The 24,618-nt window shown below is 41.6% G+C and overlaps 3 protein-coding genes across 3 annotated transcripts; all 3 read left to right on the top strand.

Moving 5' to 3' along the window:
- Positions 1 to 743: 743 nt before the first annotated feature.
- LOC124195705 (LMBR1 domain-containing protein 2 homolog) lies at positions 744 to 4,163 on the top strand. The gene is made up of 10 exons (XM_046590251.1): positions 744 to 1,304; positions 1,370 to 1,578; positions 1,647 to 1,814; positions 1,881 to 2,271; positions 2,342 to 2,519; positions 2,591 to 2,772; positions 2,844 to 3,083; positions 3,163 to 3,367; positions 3,441 to 3,542; positions 3,609 to 4,163. The coding sequence occupies exons 1-10, from the start codon at positions 1,131 to 1,133 to the stop codon at positions 3,830 to 3,832; spliced, it is 2,073 nt and encodes a 690-aa protein (XP_046446207.1). The 5' UTR covers positions 744 to 1,130; the 3' UTR covers positions 3,833 to 4,163.
- Positions 4,164 to 6,025: 1,862 nt separating this feature from the next.
- Positions 6,026 to 17,146, top strand: LOC124195704 (hillarin-like). Its single transcript, XM_046590250.1, has 10 exons — positions 6,026 to 6,938; positions 12,089 to 12,205; positions 12,845 to 13,041; positions 13,701 to 13,935; positions 14,390 to 14,472; positions 14,556 to 14,699; positions 14,796 to 15,014; positions 15,085 to 15,293; positions 15,475 to 15,605; positions 15,671 to 17,146. Exons 1-10 carry the CDS (start codon positions 6,423 to 6,425, stop codon positions 16,250 to 16,252), a joined length of 2,433 nt encoding a protein of 810 aa, XP_046446206.1. The 5' UTR covers positions 6,026 to 6,422; the 3' UTR covers positions 16,253 to 17,146.
- A 409-nt stretch (positions 17,147 to 17,555) lies between these two features.
- Positions 17,556 to 21,134, top strand: LOC124195706. Its single transcript, XM_046590252.1, has 6 exons — positions 17,556 to 17,950; positions 18,108 to 19,217; positions 19,282 to 19,715; positions 20,462 to 20,505; positions 20,589 to 20,649; positions 20,718 to 21,134. The coding sequence occupies exons 1-3, from the start codon at positions 17,863 to 17,865 to the stop codon at positions 19,290 to 19,292; spliced, it is 1,209 nt and encodes a 402-aa protein (XP_046446208.1). The 5' UTR covers positions 17,556 to 17,862; the 3' UTR covers positions 19,293 to 19,715; positions 20,462 to 20,505; positions 20,589 to 20,649; positions 20,718 to 21,134.
- The last annotated feature ends 3,484 nt before the right edge of the window (positions 21,135 to 24,618 follow it).

The raw sequence follows: 24,618 nt of genomic DNA, 5'->3' as shown, positions 1-24,618 counted from the left end.
GTAATTTATAAATTACCTATAATTGTCAGCGCTTCACTGCGAGACGAAGTTATAAGAAAAGCTACGATTTGTGTTTACTGAAGATGACTTGGGTGCTACATGGCAAAATCATGATTTAGGTTTTCATCTAATAAACACAGACAGACTAAATGGTAGACGCAATAATCGTAGAATTTTGTTTTGGTTCCAATGAGCACAAGGATACAAAATTAATGTTTGTGCCAGAGCCAAACTCGGTGTATATTATTAGAATTAAATTTAAAACTGGTGCTCTCAGCAATGACTTGTGATTTTTATTGCCGAGTTCTTTTATAAGGACAACACTTGCTTGTCCAGTAGTTTGAGCTTTGTTTCAAAAGATTTACGTTACAATGACTAAGAATAAGACAGACAATCTTTGTGAAATCATGCCAACTGTCGTGAGCTTAAAACTTCTCCAAAAGACTTTACGTCTGACACAGACAGTGTGACTTAGTAGGAATGGTATATTGCATAATAGCAACGTATAAAAATAACGAGATTCAAATAGAATCGAAGGAATTCAGGAACCGAGTCGGAACTCCCAGGATGGCAGTTTATTTATTACTTCAGTTATTTATGTGAATGGTGAATACAGATCATAAATTACATAATCGCTTTATTTTTTAAATTTTAAAGGTTCTTCAATCTATGGTTTAAATTATTCAGTCAAAATTTTTCACGCTTTTTAAAAAGTGCAACCGTGTCAAGTTCTGAAAAATCTTTGAATCTGTTTTTCATGACGTCATCGTTCAGTCTCAGCTGTTATATATTGACGTGTCGTGTTAGTGTAACAGGGCTTTGGGAGATTGCCCGCGACGCTATTAGTAAATTCTACGAGTTTTTGTTTTCCTGAGACTTTTAGATGCTTGTCTGATGGAGGAATCAATTTCTACAACTGATACGTCAGAAACTTTGGAAACTTTACTACAATCGGTAAAGGGGCGAATCTCCCATCGCCGTCAACACGAAGAGTCAAAACTGAACTGGACTTTTTGCAAACCAAAACTTCTCCCTCTAAAAACATTTACCATTGAGAAATTAGAAAAGTTGCAGAAGGAAGCAGAGGAAAAGTTGATGAACTCAAACTTGTCAAGCGAATAAAACCCAAAATGACTGTTGGACCTCTTGTCACAGAAATTACTTGCACATTTATTGTTGCAGCTTCTATTTTGTACCGTTATGGAGACTGGTTCAGGCACCATATAATAGTCACTCTCTCTGTGTTAATAGCATGGTATTTTTCATTCCTTATCATATTCATTTTACCTCTGGATGTTACATCGGTAAGTCTCGATTCCATTGATTATTTATGACTGCTAATACCATAGAAACTACTTTCTTATCGCAGACTGCCTACAGGCAATGTATTCAGGAACATACTTCTTTTATCGAAGAACCACAACTGAATGATACTGCAAATGCAAGCACAACAGCAGTTCCTCATGTTATCCCATCAAATGAAACTTCAGTCTGCAAGCTCCCCTGGAGCTATGTGCCAGAAAATGTGCTGCCGCAGCTGTGGAGAGTACTGTACTGGACTTCACAATTCCTTACATGGTAAGATGACTTGTGTTTTAAATATTATGATTTTCAAGTAATTGGTCATTTTTTGTTAAAATTTTAAGGTTTGTGCTACCACTCATGCAGTCGTACACTAAAGCTGGAGATTTCACTGTCAAAGGAAAGTTGAGGTCCTCTTTGATCGATAACGCAATTTATTACGGGAGCTACCTCGTAATAGCCACTATTCTTATTATATATCTAGCGGCTAAACCGGACTTTGAATTTGATTGGTAATTTTTTTCGTACAAAATTCAATATTTCTGTTAGAATTATACTTCATAGATTGAATGTTCCAGGCCAAAACTAAAAGCGATCGCAGCATCCGCAAGCAATACTTGGGGGCTATTTTGGTTAGTTTTGTTGCTAGGGTATGGTCTCGTGGACATCCCTCGCTCTGTATGGCGCAGTGCTATCCCAGGGCCTTTGCTGTCCCGCCTCTATTTCAAAGCAGCCAAATTGAATGCTGAAAAGAGTGAGGCTGAAGAAAACTTGGAAGACTATTTAGAGGCGCTTCAGGTCGCACTGAATCGCATTCCACCTAGTGACCCATTGCGAAAGAATGCCGAAACCATTTCTGACAAATTGCCACTGGAATGGCGAGAGCGCATGAAGCGTAAGTCTGTCAACACCAATCAGATGAACGATAGCGATCTAAATGAGAAGTCACTTGTTCGCCTACACAGACAAGTAAGGTTTAGTTTGCAGTAATACAATCTTGGATCCGAAACTGTATAACATTAATTATTACTTATACCAGGTGATCCGAGCACTACAACGTCAGCACAGAACAGAAACCCAGTGGCATAATTTGGTGGAGAAAATCTTTGATCTTGAAGATGTCCACCGTAATATCGGTAGCCATGAACACTACTTTAAGCCATCATTTGAATCGAGTCAACCCAACTGGGTAGCACGGATTCGCAGTCCCACGATAGGTAAAAGATAAACGCGTGACTTTTAAGCGTCGTATTCTCATAGCACACTTTATTTCTTACCATGGCAACAGAGTGGTACTGGAAATGCTTACTGAGACGGTATGTCTGTCAAGGATTGGCAATGATTTTGGCCCTTCTGTCAGTGTTGGTGGTGTGGTCCGAGTTGACTTTTTTCAATGCCAGTCCTGTTTTGTCCATCTTTGCTATTTTTGTCAACTTGGCCAAGGAATACTATGACTACCTCTCGATTGAAGTTAGTTTATATTCTTTTTATTCATCTAAAATCTGTTGGTGTATTAACGGTCACATTTTTTCAACTTGTAGCTGGTTTCAATTGCCACCATCGCCTACATGTGCGTGTGCGCTTATTCGACAGTGTTGAAAATTCGCGTACTCAATTTGTATTATCTGGCACCCCACCACCAAACGGACGAGTATAGTTTGATCTTTTCGGGAATGTTACTTTGTCGGTTGACTCCGCCCATGTGTTTGAACTTCCTTGGCCTAATTCACATGGACAGCCACATTATCAAAGCTCGTCTGATGGAAACCTATTACACTCAAGTAAGTAGCCCGTTAGATAAGGACTCTTGCGTTACGTGTTTGTTTCGTTCGAGTAAATCTCCCCTTCGTTTCGCTTCAGATAATGGGGCATATGGATGTGTTGCCCATCATTTCGGACGGTTTCAACATCTACTTCCCCATGGCCATTTTGGGACTATGTCTGGCCACTTACTTCTCACTGGGAGCTCGCTTCCTTACCTTCATCGGATTCCAACAATTTGTAGACGACGAAGATGATATTACGGCCGATCTGTCTGACGAAGGAAGAGAGCTTATCAAACGGGGTAAAACTAGCTGGGATTCACGAATTCACTCGTTTCGTATGTTGGCTCAAAAATCATTTTGAAACTGTTGTAGAGAAGCGGAGGCGTCAGAGAGCTGAAGATAATGAATCCCGGCGTCGAAATGTCGAAGTTGCCAGCAGTTCCTCTCGAGCCGAGCGCGTTCGTGAAACTGGAGGTAAAGCATACGCACAATTTAACACGACGTTCGGATGAACAACTATCGTTGAAACAAATGGAACAGGTTTACTAGTAAAGCGAGAATCGTCACGCTCGGAGCTGTTCGGCTCTACATCCGACAACATGAGCAATGAAGATGATCGATACGATCAGCTTTTCATGCAGGCCAGTCGGAGAATCGGCGACGACGTTGGTTCCACACCGGCGACTTCTGTGACAGGGTCGTCCGACTATCGTTCCAGTTACACGCGCAGCGGACCGCCACGAAATTTCTTTGATGACGTTTAGATTTCGGGATTACCTGGAAACGGGAGAATTTTGGAATCTCTCCCTGCTTCTCATCCTCGTCTGATCTTCAGTTGCCACCAGCGAATTCCTCATTTTGTGCGATAGCCCTTAGTAAAAAAAAAAAATGTTCTCGTATAGTTTGCCCTCCTTTATTTATTGGTCTTCGCATACTACAATTTAATAATATCATTGAATGTGTTCTACTATTCATCTATTATAAGGCCCCGGTATCAGATTAGTCTCTTTTTTTTTCTTGTATTATGTGTGTGCTGTTGTTTATCTTTTCTTCTTCTTCCCCCGTGTCTTTATAATGAAATTCTGGTTATTTAAAGATGAGCTGTCCTTTTTTTTTGTTTTTGTTTCGTTTTGGGACGTCGTGCAATAGTGCAGTAGTGAGTCTGCTCTCATTTACACGATTTGTTAGTTTCATGCTGGCTATTTTCGCCGCGAGCTTCTAGCGAGCTCTGTAATTAATGGATTGACTCACTTCTTCTCTGCTGCGTTGCGTTGGGAATTCTCCTCGGTCTGTCTCATCTTTTTATTTTCGTACTCCCATTTTCCTAAAGGCCAAGTCGCAGATTCCGGTTTTGGCCAAACAAAAGCTTCATACGATTTTTATATAATGCCCACTGGAAAAAAAAATATTAATAGTTTAACCAATTTCATTGCATCTTCCTCCTAAGGTTTTCTTTATCACCCACGAAATCCTTGAAAAAACATTGGGGAAAACCCTTGTATACAAAGATATAATGTGGAATTGTTTATTCTACGTTGCGCAATTGATTTAAAGCCGAGCCATAATAAAAAAAAAAACGGCAAGCAGGTGATTTGGCTGGCAAAACCGTGACTAAACCATTGAAGTATGGAATTCATTTGCTACGTGCTGCTGGTCGTCCTCCCTTTTTTTAATTTTTTCCCCGTTTTTTTTTGCTGTTCACAGAAACCGGAAACGGAAACGAAGACGAGAAGGGGAAATGGTGCGCGCAATTAACTACAGGAATAGGAAGTGTGAGCTTATAGACCTGGGTAACGCAACTATACAGTGCTGGCCGCTGACGTGAATGAGATAGCCGTTCAAATTTTTCGACAGAAATTATCATTCTTCGTCATGTTTTGACTGTTTTCCGTTGTCGTTTCGCATTTCATTTGGTTTCTCCTTTCTCCCACCTGTTCAAATAACATGCCACTCGCGCCATTATTCATTTTATACAGCCAACAACGCAGCTCAGCCTGAGCTCAGCCAGAAATGGTTAGCTAACGATTTGTTAACAGGCGACTTTGCACCTTTGGAACGCATCATCCTGTGCCCATTAGGTGGGGAACACGAGATGAAGCTGCTGCTGGGCGTTTAGCTGCACCCCGGGATACGACGAGACGGCCAAGGCATAAGGAAGTGTTACACTCGTACAGAGAGCGGGGTGATAAGACATCACGTTTAATTTTTTTATTGCGTATAGTATACTCGGTGTGCATGCACTATCTCAGCTGGGCAGCGGGCAGCCAAATATCCTCTTCCCCCCTCCAGCTACAAAGCATTTTCAAAAAAAGGAAAAAAAGAAATAAAAATCTGAACTAAAATGCAGCGGGATTTTTCAGAAATCCGGTTCGGTATCATCTACACTTTTTTTTGTTTGTTTGTTGCTTGTGTGCCACCCACGGAAACTAGGCGGAGTCTTGGCACATTCCAGTAATTAACTGAGACTTTTCGTCGGGTCAAATAAATTCTTCTTCCTCTCTCACTCATTTGTCTATATAATTTAAAGACATTTCTTTTATGGATTAGTGTCGTTGGAGGATTTCTTTTTTAAATAAGGGAGGACGCGGATGATCCGGATGGTCGGGTCAAGAGAGCGGCACATACTTTTTTTCCTTCCTCCTTCCACCCAATTTTCTCTTTTGTTTTATTTTATTTTATTTTATTTTATTTTTCCCTCGGCTGTGATTATCTCGATATACCTGAAAAATGTAGTCGGTCGGTCGACCGGTCGTTCGATCCGCTACGTTGGGTCTCGACTCGGTTCCAAGTCGACTCGCCAAGTCGTCGACTAGGTGGGCGGGATTGTTGTTGTGTACAGCCAACCCGACGTGGGAAAAGGCACCAAAAAGGTATGCAGAGAGAAGGGAGGGCATAGAAAAGGTGGGAGAAAGAAAAAGAAAGAAAAAAGGAAAAAAAGAGCGATGGCGATGCGAACGCCACGACCAGTTCAGTAACCGCCGCTCACCTTGAAAGAGTGGTCACACTGCAGCGACTGCTCTCTCTCTCTCTCTCCCAACCAACGTGAGTGTATAGCACGTATAGTCTAATATACACACAGACAACGATTGCCGACGATCGACGACTTTTCTCTAGCTGGGTGTTTTTTTCGTGCGTGTTTATTCGTGTGCAGTGCGTTGGTGTTACATCCTATACGATACGTCGCCTGTTGAAAACTTGTTTCAACATCCGCTTCCATCATGGCAGTTTGTTGTTACTAACTGCGACTGAAAAGTGAACTAAGAAAACTAACTGTGTCGGCTGTTTATTTCTTGGTGCCTATAGACGACTGGTGTGTAGATTAGCATAGAATTAAGATATAGTCACAGTCAAGAAATGATGAACTTTTACGAGAATCTCTGTTTCCGGTGCGACCAAACGGTGTACCAGGTGGACCGCGTCGGCCCACTAAAGGACTTTACATTTTTCCATCAGGGCTGTTTCAAGTGTTCGGCATGCGGCACCAAGTTGACGCTCAAAACCTACTACAACAACCAGGATTCCAACGACGACAAGGAGGTCTATTGCGTCAGCCATGTGCCCAAGATCGGGCCCGGCCATCTGGACGGCTCGGCCGTGGGCATCCGCTCTGCCCTCAACGTGCCCAAGTCGTTCAACTACGTCAACGAACAGATCCGCGGCGGAGGCAAAGGCACTTTCGACGCCGAGGCGTTGGCCATCAAGCCTCACCTCAACAACGGCCGCCAGAACAGCGGCGAGAACGGCAATTTCTCCGACCATCAGTACGGACGATTCGACGCCAGCGCCCTTCACATTGCCCACGCTCTGCGGGCCACCGAGCTCCAGCGCAGTTACAGGCGGCCCATTGAAAAGCCCCTCGACTCTTATCTGGTAAGTTGATAAAAAACCTACGTACACCCCACAGCCCCGCTCGTTTTTTTTTTATTTATTTTTCAAATTCAGTTTCTGTTAGCTCTCAAACGGTCGATAAATTCCGTTACAATCGCATCTCTTATCTGGCGAGCACACGGAAAAAACGACACGGCGACCAGTGTCTTTTTTCATATGTTACCAGTTACGACTATAATCTAACGGATCACTGTGTCTTTTTTAAAAATATTAGTACATATACCATTTGAACAGTGATCGTGTTACGATATGAAATTTGAATAAAGCCGAGAATGGGGGGGAAACACTTTCGAATGCGGACGTCATCAACAGGTGGGGATCGAGTCAAAAAAGAGATAGCAATCGATGGCGTCACCACACGAGACACATCCATTCCATGGTTGTTTTTTGGGTGTCTCTGGTTTTTGCTTCAAAAAGGTATCGCTAGTAAAGGAGCTGACAGATTGCCGGTTTCTCCCCCCAGTCGTGTAACGTGTATAGTTTGTCGAATTTTCCATGTCAACTTTCACTTGCAGCATTCCTTTTTTTATTATTTATTCTCTTTTTTTTTTTAAATCAAATTCCGGCTTGGTGATGGACAACTATTTAGTCTCGTTCTCCGTCTCCCGAAAAATCCTTTTACGTATTTTATTTGGATATACCCAAAACAAAATTCGGGGGCCGCCATTTTGGTACCTCTAGATTTTATACTATTAAGTTATAGTGGACGTCGCAGATGGTCAACTCGCCAGCTTCTCTTGCTTATGCTACATAGACAATGATGATGATGGCCGTTTCGTTTTCGTTTGGCTCTATACACACATCAACGATAAAATATGAGGGTAGTTTGTTTAGAAGACAAATAATATGCCATTGGAAGAAAACAAAAAATGAAGGGGAACATGGAGGCAACAAAAACCCCAAAAGGGAAACCAAAAAAAAGAGAATCAGCTGTCTTCCGTGCCGACGGCAGGATGTTGCTGTCGCTCCACCTGTGCATGTGTTGTCTACCTTTTGCTATCCTTGTCTCTCTCTCTCTCTTCTCTTTTTCTCTCTCTCCCCAACCAACCACCAACTTTCTATTGAAACACACGACTTTTGCTTTCAACCCTCTTATCTTATTCCATCCATCTCCTTCTTCTTCTTCTTCTAATATGCTGCTGCTGTCTCCGGCCTTTCTCTTTTCTTTCCTTCCATTCATTCGATCCTTTTCTTTTTATTTCATTTCTTAATGGCTATAAGGAATGTCTCCTCTTCCCTCATCTCTTGTGAACATTTCTGAGACGTGCGATATTTTTCCCGCTGGATAACCGCACGACCGACCGCGCCGGCGACTTATGCAAATTTCGAATAAAAATGTTGAACAATAAAGCAACGACCAGGTGAGAAATGAAGAAAAAACCGGAATAATAATTTTAAAAACATGTGCACATGCGAAAGAAGTAACAGAGGGAGGGAGAGATAGGAGCCAGTACGATGACGCCACTTTCTCCTTTTGGGCTGGCCGTCGTATTATTGTGTGTGTGTGCTGCTCCACGCCAACACCTTATACGGTCATCGGCCTTGATGATTACCTGAGAGCCCTGCGTAACGAAGAAGAAGAAGTCAAGGAATATGGTGGAAAGCCAAAGAGAAGAAAAATCAAAAGGAAGGAAAATTGTTGATGGAACCCCAAGAGAAAAAGAGAAAAAAGGCCAAAACGTGATGGAACCTCGCCTGCCTCGAGTGCTGTCTATATACCTGCCTACTGCATTTCTTATGTGGGTTCTCTGTTCTCTCTCTCTGGACAATAAAGGCGATCAACCAATCCAACTGTCGGGAATAGACGTCATCTTAAGCGCGCCCCAAACTTCCCGCGGCTACAACAACATTTCGAGACTATGCGCTATAGCGCAGAGAATTTTTCTTTTTTTTTTTCGTGCGCGTTCATTCCATTGTTTTCGTGTGCTGCGGTTGGCCATACAAGGAGATTCGCTTCTCTCTGGCAACTACGGTGTTTTTCTTTCTTCTTCTTCTTGATAGACTTGCACGGACGCTGCCGATTCGTCTCAATTCCTATCACGCCTTATTAAAAACAGAAAACTCCCAACCAAAAGACGTTCCTATTATTTCGCTTCTCTCTTCTTATTATATTTACGTATTATTTTCAGGCTAAACAATTAATAAGAGGGACCCGAAATAACTGGTTGACTTTTGTTTTGTTTTGTTTTGATGTAATTTATTGGCGGCAGCTGTGAGTTGCCAAAGGTCTTTTTGAAACTCGCGCGCGCGGCTTGCGATCAATTGTTATACTACATTACTACACTGTGTCTCCCTGTCTCCATGTTTGGATGTAAAAAGAAATTCGATGTTTGAAGTGGCCATTTCTTTTCCCTCCGGTTGGGAATTCTGAACGCCGCCGTGTGGCTGTCCCGCTGTCCGTCCGTCCGTCTGTATACGGTCGCGAGAATTTGACGGGTCATATTCGTTGTTGCGAAAGAGGAGAAAAGAAATTAAAACAAATTTGTATTGCTTCTCTCTTGTCGGCCATCCACGCCATCGTTCGTGATGGCTGAAAACAGATCGCGTCATCTTTTGTTTCTGTGCCCGTTTTGTCTTTTCTGTTTCTGCGTTTCTTTTACGAGTTTTTGCGATTCATTTTAAAAGGTAATCGCCATCACACGACATGCTAAAAAAAAAAACAACAAAATGTGTTACACCCACCACCCTGAATGATATTCCTTAAAGGAAAACCCAACAGCCGTTTTTCTTTTGTCTTTGGTTTTTATCACGTTGGTCGGAAATTCGCCCAAAAGTTTTTTGAACCAGAGTCATCCAGTTTTACTTCTAGTCGCCTAGTTGTATACTATAAACAGTTAGTTAGACATCGAGATGATTTGTCGGTTAGCACCCATTTGGCCGGCGTTATTCATCAACTTTGCATACGTACGTGACGTCAGGGCCCGCCCGCAGATGACAACGCCCTAAATGCATTCAAAGTTGAAACGCCATTGATGGACAAGGTGAAATCACCAAACAAAAATAAATACTAGAACCAACTTATAATAATATCATTCCACTCTATAGTAGCTCCTTTCTCTCCTTATTTTCAAATCCTGTCGGCAAAATGAAAATTCAACGGGTATTGATAAAATAAGGATGGCGCTTATTTCTCTCCTATGAATTGAATCAATCCAACCTGAAAAATTCTCCTTTTACGGTCATTTCCTGCTGGTCCTTTTTATTTTATTTTTCGCGTTGTGCACCGCCTTATTGTTTCATCCCCAGTTTGGGTCTTTCTGTGTGCCGTCGTCCGCGGCGCCGCGAGAGATTCCAATCGTTTTCTGTATGGTCCGTTTGTGTTGCGTCACCGAAATGAACCGATTGAATATCTAGCTCTTCTTCGTGCTGCTGGCCTTTTTCGAATGTATGTCGACGGGGTCTTTCCATTCAACTCTTTTTTTTTCTTCTTCTTTTTCTTCTTGTAATGCGCCGTTTTTCTTTTTTGCGGTCGCCACGTTGATGTGCCGTTGTTCCAGTCTCAGCGCTTTACAGGTGGCTTTTCTAACTACCTTCGAATAAGACAAAAAAAATATCTAATTTTTTTTTAAATTATTGAAAAAAAAGTAAACAACCAGGTATACCCGTCTTATTTTATTTTTTTTCTGAAAGACTCTGCTGCTGCTGCGATTGTTTCATTTTGCCCTGGCAGCTTTGATGTTTTACTGTTATTTATTGATTAGGCTTTTCAGATTGGGGCGCAGTTCATGAATCGTGGCTAGGAGAAGTATGATGATTATCGGCCGAATTTGAATGAAGGCAACGGGACTCTCACGTCTAGTTTGTCGGGGGGGAGTAATGCGAACATCACGTCTATGCACACACACTGCGTAACGGATCATCTTCTCAAGTATATACTGACTAGCAATTTCTTTTAGAGCTTCGTCGTTTCTCGGCGATTAGGGGAATTTTGCGCCTCGAAGCCAAAGATGTAGTATCGGTCTTAAAGTTATACGACCTGACAGGAAATTGGATTTCACGATATGTAGGCCCATAATCTTTTTGCGTGAGGCTTCAGCAGTCGAATGAGTTTAGGGTTAAATTATGTCGATGGGAAAAGTCGGAAAACCCTCTCTTTGGGGAATGCGTTTTCTCTCTCTTCTTCTTCAATTAGATGATTTAATATGCCTTTTCAGGTATAATGAGGTCATTGTTGAGCCTTGTACAGCCGGAGTTTGTCTTCCGAGAATCTCGCCGCAAAACTGTAAGGAGGAATAATAGAATTTACAGGGTCTTTACTGGAAACAATTACCGTATAATGTCTACCGTATAAATCATAATACTCTCTGAGCTGGAAATTACCAGAGAGGAAAGTCAAAGACTCTCGCCGGCTGTCTTATACAACCAGGGCCGCAACCCGACGACTTGTGCGCACTAATAAAAATTAAATTCTAAACTCCTGTCGGATGTGCACGTACGATATGTACGACGAGGAGGAGAAAATGAAAAGAGAGAGGAATGCATTAGTGTGGGAGAAAAAATTCGAGAGACTTCCCGCGGTCGTTGGCTCATTGTCCCAGTCTTCCCGAAAATACAAAAGAAAAAACAAAAATCCTTTACATGGCACTGCGGTGATTCACGTCTTACGCAAGATCTCTGCTGTTGTGTAATGACAGAAATGCGCATGCGCGCGACACTTTTTCCCAACCGCTTCGCTTGTGATCATATTCGATGGACTTGCTCATGTTTGATTTTTGCAAATTTTTCCCCGGGTTTTTATGTTCATATCTTGCAAAGTATATGATCCCTCCAGGAATTTGATTTAACCTCATCTACTTATACCGTTAGACGGTCTATTTATCCAGTAGCCGAGAGTGCATACTAGTACAGGCTGACGTTGCTTTTTATCTTAAAGTACTAAAGCTGATATTACTCCCGTTATGTTTCCCTGTACTTTTTCCTCGCACCGACGATTTGGCGTCATAACTATTTGATCAGTATCCAATGAACCGTATAAGATTCTTTTCACACGGCCATGTAATGCAATTCGGTGAGAGGACTTTGTGTGTGTACACGACCGCGTGTGTGTTGTCTATAAATGCAAACAGTAAATATTCACCAAAGCACCGTTAATGATTTTCTGTTCATTTTCTTTTGTTCCTTTTTTTTGCCAGGACAAAGACACTCAAGTTCGATTGGAGATGAAACACCGCAAAGAAGAGGACGACTTGTACCGCAAATTCGCGCGGCAACGCGAAGAAGAGGAATTCAAATTCAAGGAAGAATTTCGGGTAAGTGTTTTGCCACTAGCGTCGCCGGCTGTTGGTTGTTGGCAAGAAATTTAGAATTGAGAAGAGATATGCAACAAACAAAACAAACAAATAAAAAAGAGTAAAACTATAAGAACACAAGAAAAAAGAAAAAAACCCACTAAAGTAGACGCCGGTAGCATGGTCGAGTGCTCTCTAAACTAAATAGCGAAACGCAATAGATAATAACATCTTATAATATCCAGCGGATTCGATGTGTAGCAAGATAACGGCTAAACAGCAAGTGGGACGCGGATGATGACTTTCCTAACGTTATCATCTCCTCCTTTCTCTATGTCTCTCTTGACATTTCAAAAAAAAAATAAAAATAAAAACAACAACAACAAGGAAATGGTGCCGTGCTGTCGTTTCATGACGATTGCCGTCAATAGTGGCGCCATCAGCTCATTTTGTCACGTTCGTTCAATTGACATTCTCTTCCCGTCGTCTAGATTTATTTGTGTCCAAATTCAATACCCAAACTCAACCAAAGACGGGCGATAAGAGAAAAAAACAAGAGGTCGAAAGATCTTTACTTTAGTCTAATGTTATATAAGATGATACGGCACCGTCACGACCAATGGTTTGTTTTTTTACGGCTGTGAATTTTGCAATCAACAGGAAGAGTGGGAGAAGGAGCTGGAGAAGTTGACGTCACGGTTCGAGCGGGAGCTGGCCAACAAACGGAAAAAGCCCGACGAGCAAAAAGTGCTGACGCTGAGACTGCAAAAGGAGCGCGAGGATCTCGAGAAGAACCTGACCGTCCGCCGTGACAAGAAAAAGGAATCGCTCACCCGAAAACTCCTGGAACATGAACGGTAAAACATACATACATATATACGTACTTTACGTAGTATACATCTATTATACAAACACATGCAACGCGCAGCCTTGGGACTATACAAGCTGCAAGCTGCTAGTTGGCCGTTTCCTTGTTATTATTGGTTTAATGCAGCCGCTTCCCCCGAAAAATTTGAAATGCTACGCATTTGGCATTAAGAATTGATTTCATTGAACCTGCTGATCAGCCCAGTGGAAATGGAATAACCACGGAAAGAAAGAAAAAATGTCTCGTGTTTTGCCATGGGGATTTTGATTATCGCGTTCCATTTCTATTATCCCAGCAGCTCTCCCATTTCACCATCCTCCTCCGATTAGCATTCTTTTATTATGTAGGACCTTTTCCGGTTTCTGGTAATTGGTTGGAAAACGTCTCCCGGAGCATCGCGTGCAACGTCTTTTTAAATTTTGGTTTTTGTGTTTGACAATATGTCCCCGAGTCATGCGAAAATAGCGTCCGTGCTAAGAAGGAACGAGAGAATCGGATTATTTGGTTTCGGGGGAGATCAAAAGAACTAGCTGTGTATAACGGGATCGGCTTGATCAGCTGACTTGTTGCCCTTAATCCATCTGAGAATTTTAATTCTTCTTACGTATTTCAACTATCATTTTGCTTGAAATCAAATGTAAATTTCAGGGCGGCGACGGCAGCGCTGGTGGAAAAGCAAAGCAAAGAGATGATGAATCTAATCAACGAGAAGCGCTCCGAGTTTATGCGCGCCGAGAGCCTCTACATCGACGATGACTACCAGACGGAAGAACTCTTTCCTTACCCGAGCAATCCGCCAGCACCTCAGCCGCCGGGCGTCGCCAAGACCGACATCTATCACAATCCTCTTGTCTTCGCAGACATCGACCAGATCGCCATCTCGGTAACATTTCCTATAGTTCTCCTTTAAACATTTGATGTCGCTTAAACAAATGTCAATCAATGGGCTTTGTAAAAAGAGACTTTTCTTCTATGAACTCTGTTAGCGTGACAATCGTTGCCCAGGGATAATAGATTTTAACGGATAGAAACTGAAGTCATCGAGTGGCGTCTTTGAAAAGTTGGCCGACTTTGAAAACGAATTTTGAATGTGATATTGTACAAACAGACGAGAGAGACAGATGACAATAATACCGTAATACGGTAATATCAATTCAAAATGTAGACTCGGTGGCCGCACTTTCGTTATACCTGGTTGGCAATTACGGAAGTTGTTGCAAAGTCGTTTGAATTGGTCGACAAAGTCACGGTCGATGATCAACGTTGAATAACCTATTACCCATTCATTCCAATACGTTTTCTTTTTTAATATTTTGTTATCGTTTGGTTGGATGCAGGTGGCGCAAGAAGATCAAAAAACATTCACGGACCTCGTCCGGATGTTGATCGGACGATGCGGATCAGACGTCGAGAAAGCCAGGTATAATTAAATTTTTAGAAAAATCAGAAAATGTTGGGGAAAAAGAAATGAAAAGTCAACGACATTTTCCCTTTTTTTGATAGAACGATTTTCCGGTGGATCACGGTGAAGAATTTGAATACGATGCAATTTGACGACACGGTTCGCACCGACACACCCATGGGTCTGCTGAGAGGCATCAAACACGGCACGGAAAGTTACCACGTCCTGTTCAAGCGCATTTGCAGGTATGAGGAGAGAAATATATACTGTATCTGAGACTGTCACGTCAACACATTGTATTAACGAAAATTTCGCTTTTCCGGTATGGGGAAATAATGCAGCTACGCCGGTTTGCATTGCGTTGTCATCAAGGGCTATTCAAAATCGGCCGGCTACCAGCCAGGCGTGCGCTTCGAGGACAACCGCTTCCGCAATTCGTGGAACGCCGTCTATGTGGCCGGAGCCTGGCGTTTCGTCCAGTGCAACTGGGGCGCCCGCCATCTGGTCAATGCTAAAGAAGTGCCCAAACCTGGAAGCAAGAGCAAATCCGACAGTCTTCGGTAAGCGACAATCGAAACAATTCACCGGAATTGCCAAACAAAATTCATCGAAATTTTATTCGTGTTACAGTTACGAGTACGACGACCATTATTTCTTGACGGATCCCAAGGAATTCATCTACGAGTTTTTCCCTCTTCAGTCGGAATGGCAACTGCTTAAGACCACCATCACGCTCAAAGAATTCGAAGACCTTCCATTTGTGCGTTCACTCTTCTTCCGCTACGGACTTTACTTCCCAGACGAAAATACCAAGGCCGTTATGGTCACAGATTCCACCGGTAATTATTACCTTTTTTTCGTTTGTTTTCCCCCTTTATTGATTGCTTACATCACCTTGTACAAACAAAAAAGGGGTCGGCCGACCCATCATTCCAATTGTTATTTTTCCCGATACTCGGCGTCACCGTTTGCTTTCCTTAATGTGCAGTCGTTATTTATTTTCATCTTTTTTCTTGACAGGAGCGGTAACCATCCGAATCGGCATGCCGTCCAACATGCAAGCCAGTCTCATTTTCCATTACAACCTCAAATTCTACGACAATGATACCGATACGTTTGAGACTATTAGCTTGAAGCGCTTCGTCATGCAGGTACATATTTTGCTCACGACGCCGAAATAATAAGCTTTTTAAAATTCAATTAATTTTGTGCTTAGTCTGTTGTGGGAAATGTGGTGGCGTTCCGAGTCCACGCCCCGTGCAGTGGTGCCTTCCTGCTGGACATATTCGCCAATGCGGTGACACCGCGCGAGTACCTGACGGGCGAGCCCATGAAATTCAAGAGCGTTTGCAAGTTCAAAATTGTTTGCGAGGACCTTCAGACGGTCATGGTGCCCTTGCCGGACTGCGCCAGCGGTGAGTGGGGGCCGATGAAGGCGACGCGTCTCTTCGGCCTGGTGCCCATCACCCATCAGGACGCCTTGATCTTTGCCGGCCGTGAGTTGGAATGCCAATTCCGCATGTCCCGACCGCTGACCGACTTTATGGCGACTCTCCACAAAAACGGATCGGAAGAGAAGCGGCTGGCCAAATACGCCACGCACTACGTGACGGGCGATCTGGTCACATTCAAAATCAGTTTCCCCGAGGAGGGCCAATACGGCATGGACATTTACACGCGCGAAGTCAATTCGATGGGAAACAGCAGCGGCAACAATGCCGAGCAGAGCAACGAGAAGCACCTGTTGACTCATTGCTGTAAATATCTGATCAACTCTTCTAAGCGCAACCAGGTTTAAAAAAAGTGTGCGATACAACTGGAAGCAGCTGGCTATTAATTTTTTAAAAAAGCTTCACCATCTCGCCTTCTTCTCCATGCCTAGTTTTTTTTAACGGTGCTAAAATAATTAACCAGGGATCGCACGATACAAAGTCGTCACCCTTAAACATACACCGAAGCAACACATATGTTACATAGGTTTGGGTTAGATGCTAAAATACTGATTCCTTCGTCCCGACCATTTTCTATGTTTTTGCTAAACGATTTTAAAAAGAAGAGAGAACAAGATAGGATGAAGCCATTCGGAATAGGAGGGCAGCGGCCTTATATAATTATAATTACATTTTTTTATCATCCAAATTGCTTCAGAATGATACATTACTTTCATGTTGATATTTTTCCTTCTTTTGCTGGGCAGTGGGCAGCTTCACATCAATTAGGATCCGAGGACAAGTGTGCCTATTTTTGTATATTCATTATAATCAAGACGCAATGGCCTTCACTATCATTGTTAATTCTTTTTTACCAGAGAATTCAGACCTGTTTTTTTCTCTCTCTTTCTCTGTCTGCCCAGCAAGAAAACAGCGGGCGTTTCTTTATACTTTACATTCCTTGTTACGAAAAACAAAAAGATTTAAAAAAAAAATCCCAAAAATTGACACAAGAAAAACAAAACAGAAAAGTGTGGTTTTAAAGTGATTCACTTCTATTGTTGAAGGCATATTTAGAAACTAAAACGATTTTAACAACCTATACAGTATACATTTGATAGAAATCGACATTTTTAAAAAAAGATATGATTCTGAAACTGTGTAACCGATTGGCAAATATGGCAGCTAGTCTCAGCTGCCAATGACTAAAGCCCTAATATAATGGAAACAAAAAGGTGCTTGTAATACACTAGAAAACCCAATTTCATGGTTGACATTCCGCGTTACTGTACATCGATCGTATTTCTAGATCATTTTTGGGTGTAGTACTCGCATGAAATTCCTCTTCGGAGAACTTGAAAAAAGAGCAAGAACAAGAATAAACCAAGGTTATTTGAAGGTTTCACATCTTTGCTGCTTCTTCCGAAATTATTGCATGTGACGTCTGGCCTCCTTTAGAGTCGTTCTGAGAAATTTGATGGATGCACGGCTCTATCGCTGGAAGCTGCAGGGCGACGAAGAAAACAACAAGCGACAAAGCCGCACTGGGATCAATTAAGGATTCAGCGCAATTTCACTTCCACAGAACTCGACAAACGCTTTTGCGATAAATAGCCAAAACGCTCAAGCGTTAACGGATGGCTGGCCCATCTTAGGGCTCCTTTCAACCCACAATTCCCAAGTGGTGAGAAACGGGCCGTCGAGATTGGCTGGAGTCGACTAGAGGTAGAAAGAGATGACCTGATTCATCGGCCTGGAGCTTATGACCCAAGTTCTGTGTACTAGTAGTTGGAGATAGTGTTGTTATGGCTCTGTGCGCCCGTACAAACAGTTCAGTTCAAAAATTGCAATCGCAGAGAAAGGTCGATCGTTCCACTGCTCTCCGTATGCGACTGCAACTGAGTTGGTGTTGTTGTTCGACATTTCCCCTCGAATCTTTTTATTTAGTTTCATAATCACGTCGTTCTGAATTTAATTTATGTCCAAACGAGCATTTAATCAACAATATTCAATGGACGCCTGCATTGTGATGAAAGCGTTGCCGGATTTCTCTCAAATTTCCAACTGTAATTATTCAAAGATTCAAAGATTTTAACTCATTTTTTTAGTAACCGAAATCATCTCAAATACTCTGTTGTTGATTGCCGAGGGCACCTATTGCATCATATGCTTAACTTTGTCAGAGATTAATTCTCGGAACATTTTTCATTTTGGTTTCCACAGCGCCTTTTCTTGAATATGAACGAGAAATGTCGAGCATACGATCGCACTTTGATTATGAGGATCCTGTGGGTCCTGCCCATAAAGAAGCTCCGACTGAAGTTTACCCCGACCAGCCAAACAGCAACGTTGGCGTTGCCAGTAAAACAAGTGACAATAACAAGAGTAAGAGTCCATTGGTTTGGGGAGAGGATATCACCTTCTTGGATCGTCGGCAGAGAGAAAACAGATCGGGCGAAGCCGAGGCCGGCCCACAATACATTAGTCTCAATGGCTTCAGTTTCTTTCCCAAAGACGAGGAAACGGAGGATTTGAACGACATTTGCTCCTCGTTGGAATTGGTTGATCAGAGCTTGGTCGAAGCCCATCCGTGTACGGTGGATGAAATTTACCAGTCGACCGTCGAGACCCATCTCGCCCAAGATAATATTCCCGTGGCCGGCCGTGTGGGCCTTCGCCGGACTCGCAACGCCTCGCAACGTGTCTCTCTAGTCCTCAGTGAAGATGACAATTCGTTCTGCAGCCAGTCGGAGAACGCCAACAAAAGCGGTCGCAAACGTCACATGTCGGCGCAGAGTGTGATGAGTGGCGGCAGTTACGACGATGCGGACGACAGCCCCTACAATAACAACAGCAACGGACGGAAAAAGAGACGACGCTACGAGGAAAATCCTTCGGAGGATCCTGCGTTCGAGAAGAGTCGTAAAAATGCCATTATCGCCAAAAGGAATCGTGAAAAGAAGAAGGCTCTCATGGATGAAATGGAAAAACAATGCGATAAGCTAACCAAAGATAACACCCATCTGGAATCCGATAATGGAAAGCTGCGCCATCGCGTCACGACACTGGAAGAGGAAGTTTACTACCTCAAAAGTGTTCTGGCCAATGATAGCTCGTTATCAACCGTTTTGTCCGGTCTGAAGAGCATCGGCAATCTACGATTTACAAGTAACCTGGATCCGTCGAAATACAATAGAAAGCCAGTTGCATCTTCATCCACCGGCCAGCAGAAAAGATCCGGAGGGATTTGCGTCCACCTTGACAGACATCAACGCATCTCCGTGGAAAAGTGTTCCGAGTGTTCCATTGACAGGAATAACGACGCTTGCCTTGGTAAAATATTCAAAATTAACAAGAAATTCACTCTTAGTAATTCGTGCATTTTCATTTTGAACAGATGGTTTGTAGAGCTCAGCGGCTCCATCGAATTGGCTTGGATCCTGAATGTCCGTTAGATGTTTACATTTTTTTTTTTAAATTACCGCTTAACACAGCACATCATTATAAAGGTTACATAATACAAAAAGGAAAATTCTCATCGTGATGTTTAAGTATGCGTTGATTTACACTGTCTATGGTTCACGTGATTGAATCCGCTTCTATTGCTCATCTCCTTGTTCCGCTTTGTTCTTACGTTCTCTACTCGTTTTAATTAAATAATCACATCACAGCAAAACCACAGCGGTAAAACAAAATATCAGTCGCCTCTTGGTGGGCACTGGGCAGCATTATTAATATAAAATCTGGCAATGTTGCACAAAGCACAACCAAAATATGTAAATGTCATTCAAGTTCGAGAATGGAGACCATCAAGACGAACGAAGTAATGAAGTAAGAAAAAGAAATATTTATCATGAAAGAACTAAGAGAAGCATTCAGTAGTATGTAAAAGTATTGTTGTTAGTGAAACCATAAGAATGTAAGACTGTAATTTTAGGATTCGAATCGTTGAAACGTATACTGCGACTTAATGTGCTGTACGCAAGCTTCTGTAACGCTTTTTTTTAGTCCATCATCCATTGAACGTTTGCAACTTTGCACATAGTACTGGAAGGTTCTTGGTTATTAAGAATGGCATTCATGAATGGAAGTGTAAAAGTCATAGTCTCAACTCTCAAGTCTCAACTCTAATAAAATTGATCAGATTGAAAGGATCAGTTTGGTGTTTCAATACGATGTAGTTGGATGGTTACTTACTAACTATATGTTAAACCTTAACGGATAAAGCTGTAAAGTGACATATGTTCTCTGTGAAATGCTTGGGTATTTAAAGTCTTAAATTGTGTAACCATTTCCAAAACTAGTTCAATGCCCACCAAGTACCAAATCAGTGTAATATTGGAAGACAGATGCATGTCAATTGCATGTCCATTCTGACTCAATTGTGTCAGATATACGCCAACAAATCCAAAATGGCACTTTATGTTGTGCATATTGCCTGAACTCAAGACAGAGTCATCTCTGTTTGAGGCAAACTTCTCGTTTCACAAATTTAAGAAAGAAATGGAAGTTGAACTTTTTTTTAAATAATTTCTATATGTATTTCTAATCAGTGATTTATAACTGTTTGATACCAGGTTCCAAGAGCTCCAGTGACCTGGCTTTGATCTTTTATTACAAGGTAAGGCAACCTTTGATGATTCAAAGTTTGACAGAAAGTGCCCTCATTTCACCTTCTACTTTTGCCATCCTCTAATGGAGAAGAACATACTCACTGATTGGTCATACCTAACACTAACAGACACTCAGTAGTGGGAAACTGGAAGTAAATAGACTATCCAAACTCTTTAAATGAAATGCACAAATTAATTTTTTTCTTTTTTTGTATTTTAGTTCTTACAAGCGCCATGGAAACATCTTCTGATTGGTTTCTTAAGGAACAAATTCGTTACTCTCACATTTGCGTCAAGAGACTTCGAGAATCTCATCTGCTGACGAATCCGATCACCCCAATAACTGGAACAAACAGTCCGTCCTCTTCGGCTGACCACCCATATTCAAGTCATCCACGTCAATCTGATGGCTCTCAATAATAATATAGAAGCAAGAGCGACATACTGGAGCTGAACAGCAGTCTGATCCTTACAAGATTCATCTGTTGCATGGAGTCGGTGATGCTGTTGTTATCTTGGAGAATGTTGGGTGTTCTGACAAATATCTTTCTGCGTGTTTGTGTCGAAAAAAGCTATAGTTACAGCTTTAAAAGAATTGCAAAACTCAACTTGAGTGGTCATACAATTGGACTGAAGGTAAAACTCCCTTCTTAACTTGTAGCTGTTGACTAATACCATGTCATTTATTGTTCTAATCAAACTGAAAATAAGGAAGAAACGAAAAGAAAAACTTCGTCGACAACTAAGGAACCGATATCTAGTAAATTACTCTCGTTAGGAATATTCCGTTTGGAGCCACGACCAAGAAAGTGACTGAACTCTTCAAGTATTAATTCTGTATTTTATGTTTAAGAATCTAGAGAACTTGTTTATGCTATTTGAAAATTTTTAGGTCATTCGGTGAAGTAAAGGCAGTTCGTTTGCAAAAAAAAATGGCTCCAAAACACAGCACAAAAACAAACAAACAGAGTAGACGCGTATCCGGACGACATCCACAATTCGTAGATTATATACTCATGAACTAGTTGCTTTAAACTCTGTGTCTGCGTAAAATTTGTCATAAATCAGGCCCTTCTTGCGAGTCGCAAACAAAGTATTACTTAAACGTTTCCTTTTTCTAAAGATAGATGTAGATGGCTTTATCATACCCTTTTCGTCTGTCAAATTAGTCGTGTGTCGATTCGTGAGTGACGCATTTTTTTCCGAGGATTGAACCAGCTGAGCAGGACGTCGAATTGAATTATCAATGAATGCTCACTCTTCAACATTTTAATGAAAATTAAAAAAGTAATTCTTGTTTTTATCATTGAAGTTTACTGTATGTAAAATATTTATGTGTGGATTTATAAGTTAACTTATTTCTATTTCCACTTGGCCAAATCACGGCCAAATCATCACATGTCTAGCTTGACCGCTTGACTGCTGTCCGCTGACCTGCTGCCGAAATGTCCTGCAATGCTACGTGTACCGGCTGTACGTCTCATCCTATTACTGGAAATACTTGACAGAAGAGGTAATTATTTTTTTTTCCAATTTTCCAACTAGCAGGCAAAGTGCAGAATAACAGGAATAAAGTGAAAAGTTACAAAAAGTGATACGAAAAGTAGCAGTATAGGCGAGTATAGGATATTTCGTCAAGAATCTGGAACAAGGCACTGATTCAGAAGAATGTCAACTGTTAAGCTGCCTTCTCCTCATTATACCTTGGTGATTTCGTCTGTTGTGATGTGTGATGCTGCGGCGCTTTTTGGTGAAGACGAGATGTAAATTTGGAGGGGAGAATATTACGTGAGTATCACAGTTATTTCCCTTCGTTTGTTAGTTCTTTTCTTTCTTTCAACTGTCAACGAGCTAGAGCGGACATTGTTTTCATGTAAACGTTTATTTTTTCTGACGCTAGACGGCTTAGCCTTTGATAATTTTCCACTCAGTTTAGTTACGTTTACTTTGCACATCTCTGGAGAAATTTCTCGCTGCTACTACAAAGAAATTTTGGGTGATAGCTGTCAGTTTCTCTTTCAGCAACAAAGCTCACTTGTTAGATTTGTAATAATGTGGGTTTTTTTCTACTTCCGGTTTTCTCATTTTTGTTAGTAGTTTAGTAAATATTCATCTGACGCACAAAAGAACCACATATTCGTGATCCTCGTCAAATTTGTCGTAAAGTTCATGTTTTTTTTTGTACGTACGCGTACTTCCGGTTTCGAGAATTATCCTGAACTTATAGTTCAGGAAAAATCTCGATTTTGATCAAATTCTGGATTTCGTTTTAATTGCACCCAATCGACCCCAAATTTCACGGAGATCACGAATATTTGGTTTATTTGGTCGGCAGCTCAATGGTTAAGGCGCTATCGCTTACTTCCGGTATACTTCCGGAAAATTTGCATAAAACTAGCAAGTGAGCTTTGTTTTCTGTACAGTTCTAAGGATTGATTGCTAGGTTTTAGCAAACAAATATGGACTTTTCAAGTTTTTTGAGTATCTTAAGACCATCGGCAAATACTGAGTTTTGAGACGTGTCAAATAGATGGCGTGTTGATTGTGTCAATGGAATGGCGGTTTGCTGTCAAAAGTTAAGCTATCCTTTCTTCGAAAATTACTAATGAATTCATTGGTAAATTCGAGTGATTTCGTCTCTAACTTGTCGGTGATGTGTTCTATTCCGTGTATATGTTGGATAACCTTAATGTTTCTCATCAACTTTCAGGAGGAAACGTGAAAGGGTCGTGGCCGTCGTGCAGCCTACGGTCAACTATTTTGTTCAAAATAATTGTATTCTACTGAATGTGCCATCGAAATGATACAGGTAATAACCAACACAAGCTTTATCCATTTCATGTATTGCTGAAAGTCTGAAACCCCTTCTCGTCTTTTATTAGGAGTCATAATTGTATTGGACTTGCTAGATCACCAAACCCAGCATAGACCAATCTCTCATTTCATCTTCTCGAGAGAAGATTGGATAACTGATCTGTGGTTTCATGTGTAAGTTCACTTATCATGTCACTGAACTTTTTCCATTGCAGTCTAACATGTATTTAAAGTATTGATCTCCACTTACATCTATCTAATGTTTTAGAGACGCTTTTGAGTGTTTACTGATAATTGTTTATTATAGACGTCAAACTTATTGATTACACAAATTATAAACAAGCTGACTTATTTTTCTTTTTTTATTTGCAGATTCTAAACTCCAGCTTTCTAAATTTCCATGGCAGACTTTATGAGAAGTCATGTCCTTTCAAGAAAGTCAACAAGGTCCCTGTTTACTAACCTGTTGGCTGCTACCCTTGAATTTTTACTTTCTTAAGTGGGCCATCTTTATTTTAGGTATTGCTTATTCTGTCGCTACAATCTTGTTTGAATATTATTGCCATCCAAATAAATGTTCATTCTGCTTACAGGGTAATCCTTCGCTACCTGTCATGGACTTCATCCACTGGTGAAAACCGACGAGAGAATGCTGCAATCCAAGACTGATAAATTGTTTAATCGTTGGATTAAATTATTAGTGCATATCTGGGCTCCCTTCTTTTCTGTGGCCCCGTTTCCCTAACTAACCACTAACCAACGCCCGCCGGTGGTCACTCACCCGCTGTGAAACCAGGAGGAGGGGAGGGCTCTGGTCGAACGGGGACTTGGAAGGCGCATGATCCGATGAAAACTTTTGGAGGGTCATGAGTCTAACCCGGAAGCCTAGTATGACTACATCTCCCCAGTAAAACTTGCCTCGTACTTCTCTCTTCTTCTCGGTCCAGATAAATATCTCTGGGGGCCGTAGACATATCCTATAACAGCATGTGCGAGTTAAACAAAGCAACCCACTACCCAATGAAACAAAAAGCCATGTTTTATTTTTTGCGAAAATCTGCATCAGTCAAGTTACAAATTTTTCTAATTCAACAACTCGCGTAGAATTTTGCATCTAGTCCATTAGTGCGAATCGCGATTCCATGTGTTTGGTAGTTTAGAAAATGGTTGTTTAAAAAACAAACAATGGGGTGTTCTGGGTAGCCAAAAAAACTCACCATTGTTTGTTTTTTAAACAACCATCTTCTTAACTACCAAACACATAGGATCGCTATTTGCACCAGTAGACTAGATGCAAAATTCGACAG

Source organism: Daphnia pulex, chromosome 6, assembly GCF_021134715.1.
Source record: "Daphnia pulex isolate KAP4 chromosome 6, ASM2113471v1".
In the NCBI taxonomy this organism is placed as follows: domain Eukaryota; kingdom Metazoa; phylum Arthropoda; class Branchiopoda; order Diplostraca; family Daphniidae; genus Daphnia; species Daphnia pulex.
Note: the sequence above shows the minus strand (reverse complement) of the source record. Positions and strands in the feature narration are given on the sequence as shown.

What these genes read in the sequence shown, in the direction of transcription:
- LOC124195705 (XM_046590251.1), top strand. Translation starts at nt 1,131, where the DNA reads ATGACTGTTGGACCTCTTGTCACAGAAATTACTTGCACATTTATTGTT. An exon ending in ACTTCACAATTCCTTACATG is followed by an intron (nt 1,579 to 1,646) that starts GTAAGATGACTT and finishes TAAAATTTTAAG; the next exon opens with GTTTGTGCTACCACTCATGC. An exon ending in CCGGACTTTGAATTTGATTG is followed by an intron (nt 1,815 to 1,880) that starts GTAATTTTTTTC and finishes TGAATGTTCCAG; the next exon opens with GCCAAAACTAAAAGCGATCG.
- LOC124195704 (XM_046590250.1), top strand. Translation starts at nt 6,423, where the DNA reads ATGATGAACTTTTACGAGAATCTCTGTTTCCGGTGCGACCAAACGGTG. An exon ending in AGCCCCTCGACTCTTATCTG is followed by an intron (nt 6,939 to 12,088) that starts GTAAGTTGATAA and finishes TTTTTTTGCCAG; the next exon opens with GACAAAGACACTCAAGTTCG. An exon ending in TATGGTCACAGATTCCACCG is followed by an intron (nt 15,294 to 15,474) that starts GTAATTATTACC and finishes TTTTCTTGACAG; the next exon opens with GAGCGGTAACCATCCGAATC.
- LOC124195706 (XM_046590252.1), top strand. Translation starts at nt 17,863, where the DNA reads ATGTCCAAACGAGCATTTAATCAACAATATTCAATGGACGCCTGCATT. An exon ending in TTTCTCTCAAATTTCCAACT is followed by an intron (nt 17,951 to 18,107) that starts GTAATTATTCAA and finishes TGGTTTCCACAG; the next exon opens with CGCCTTTTCTTGAATATGAA.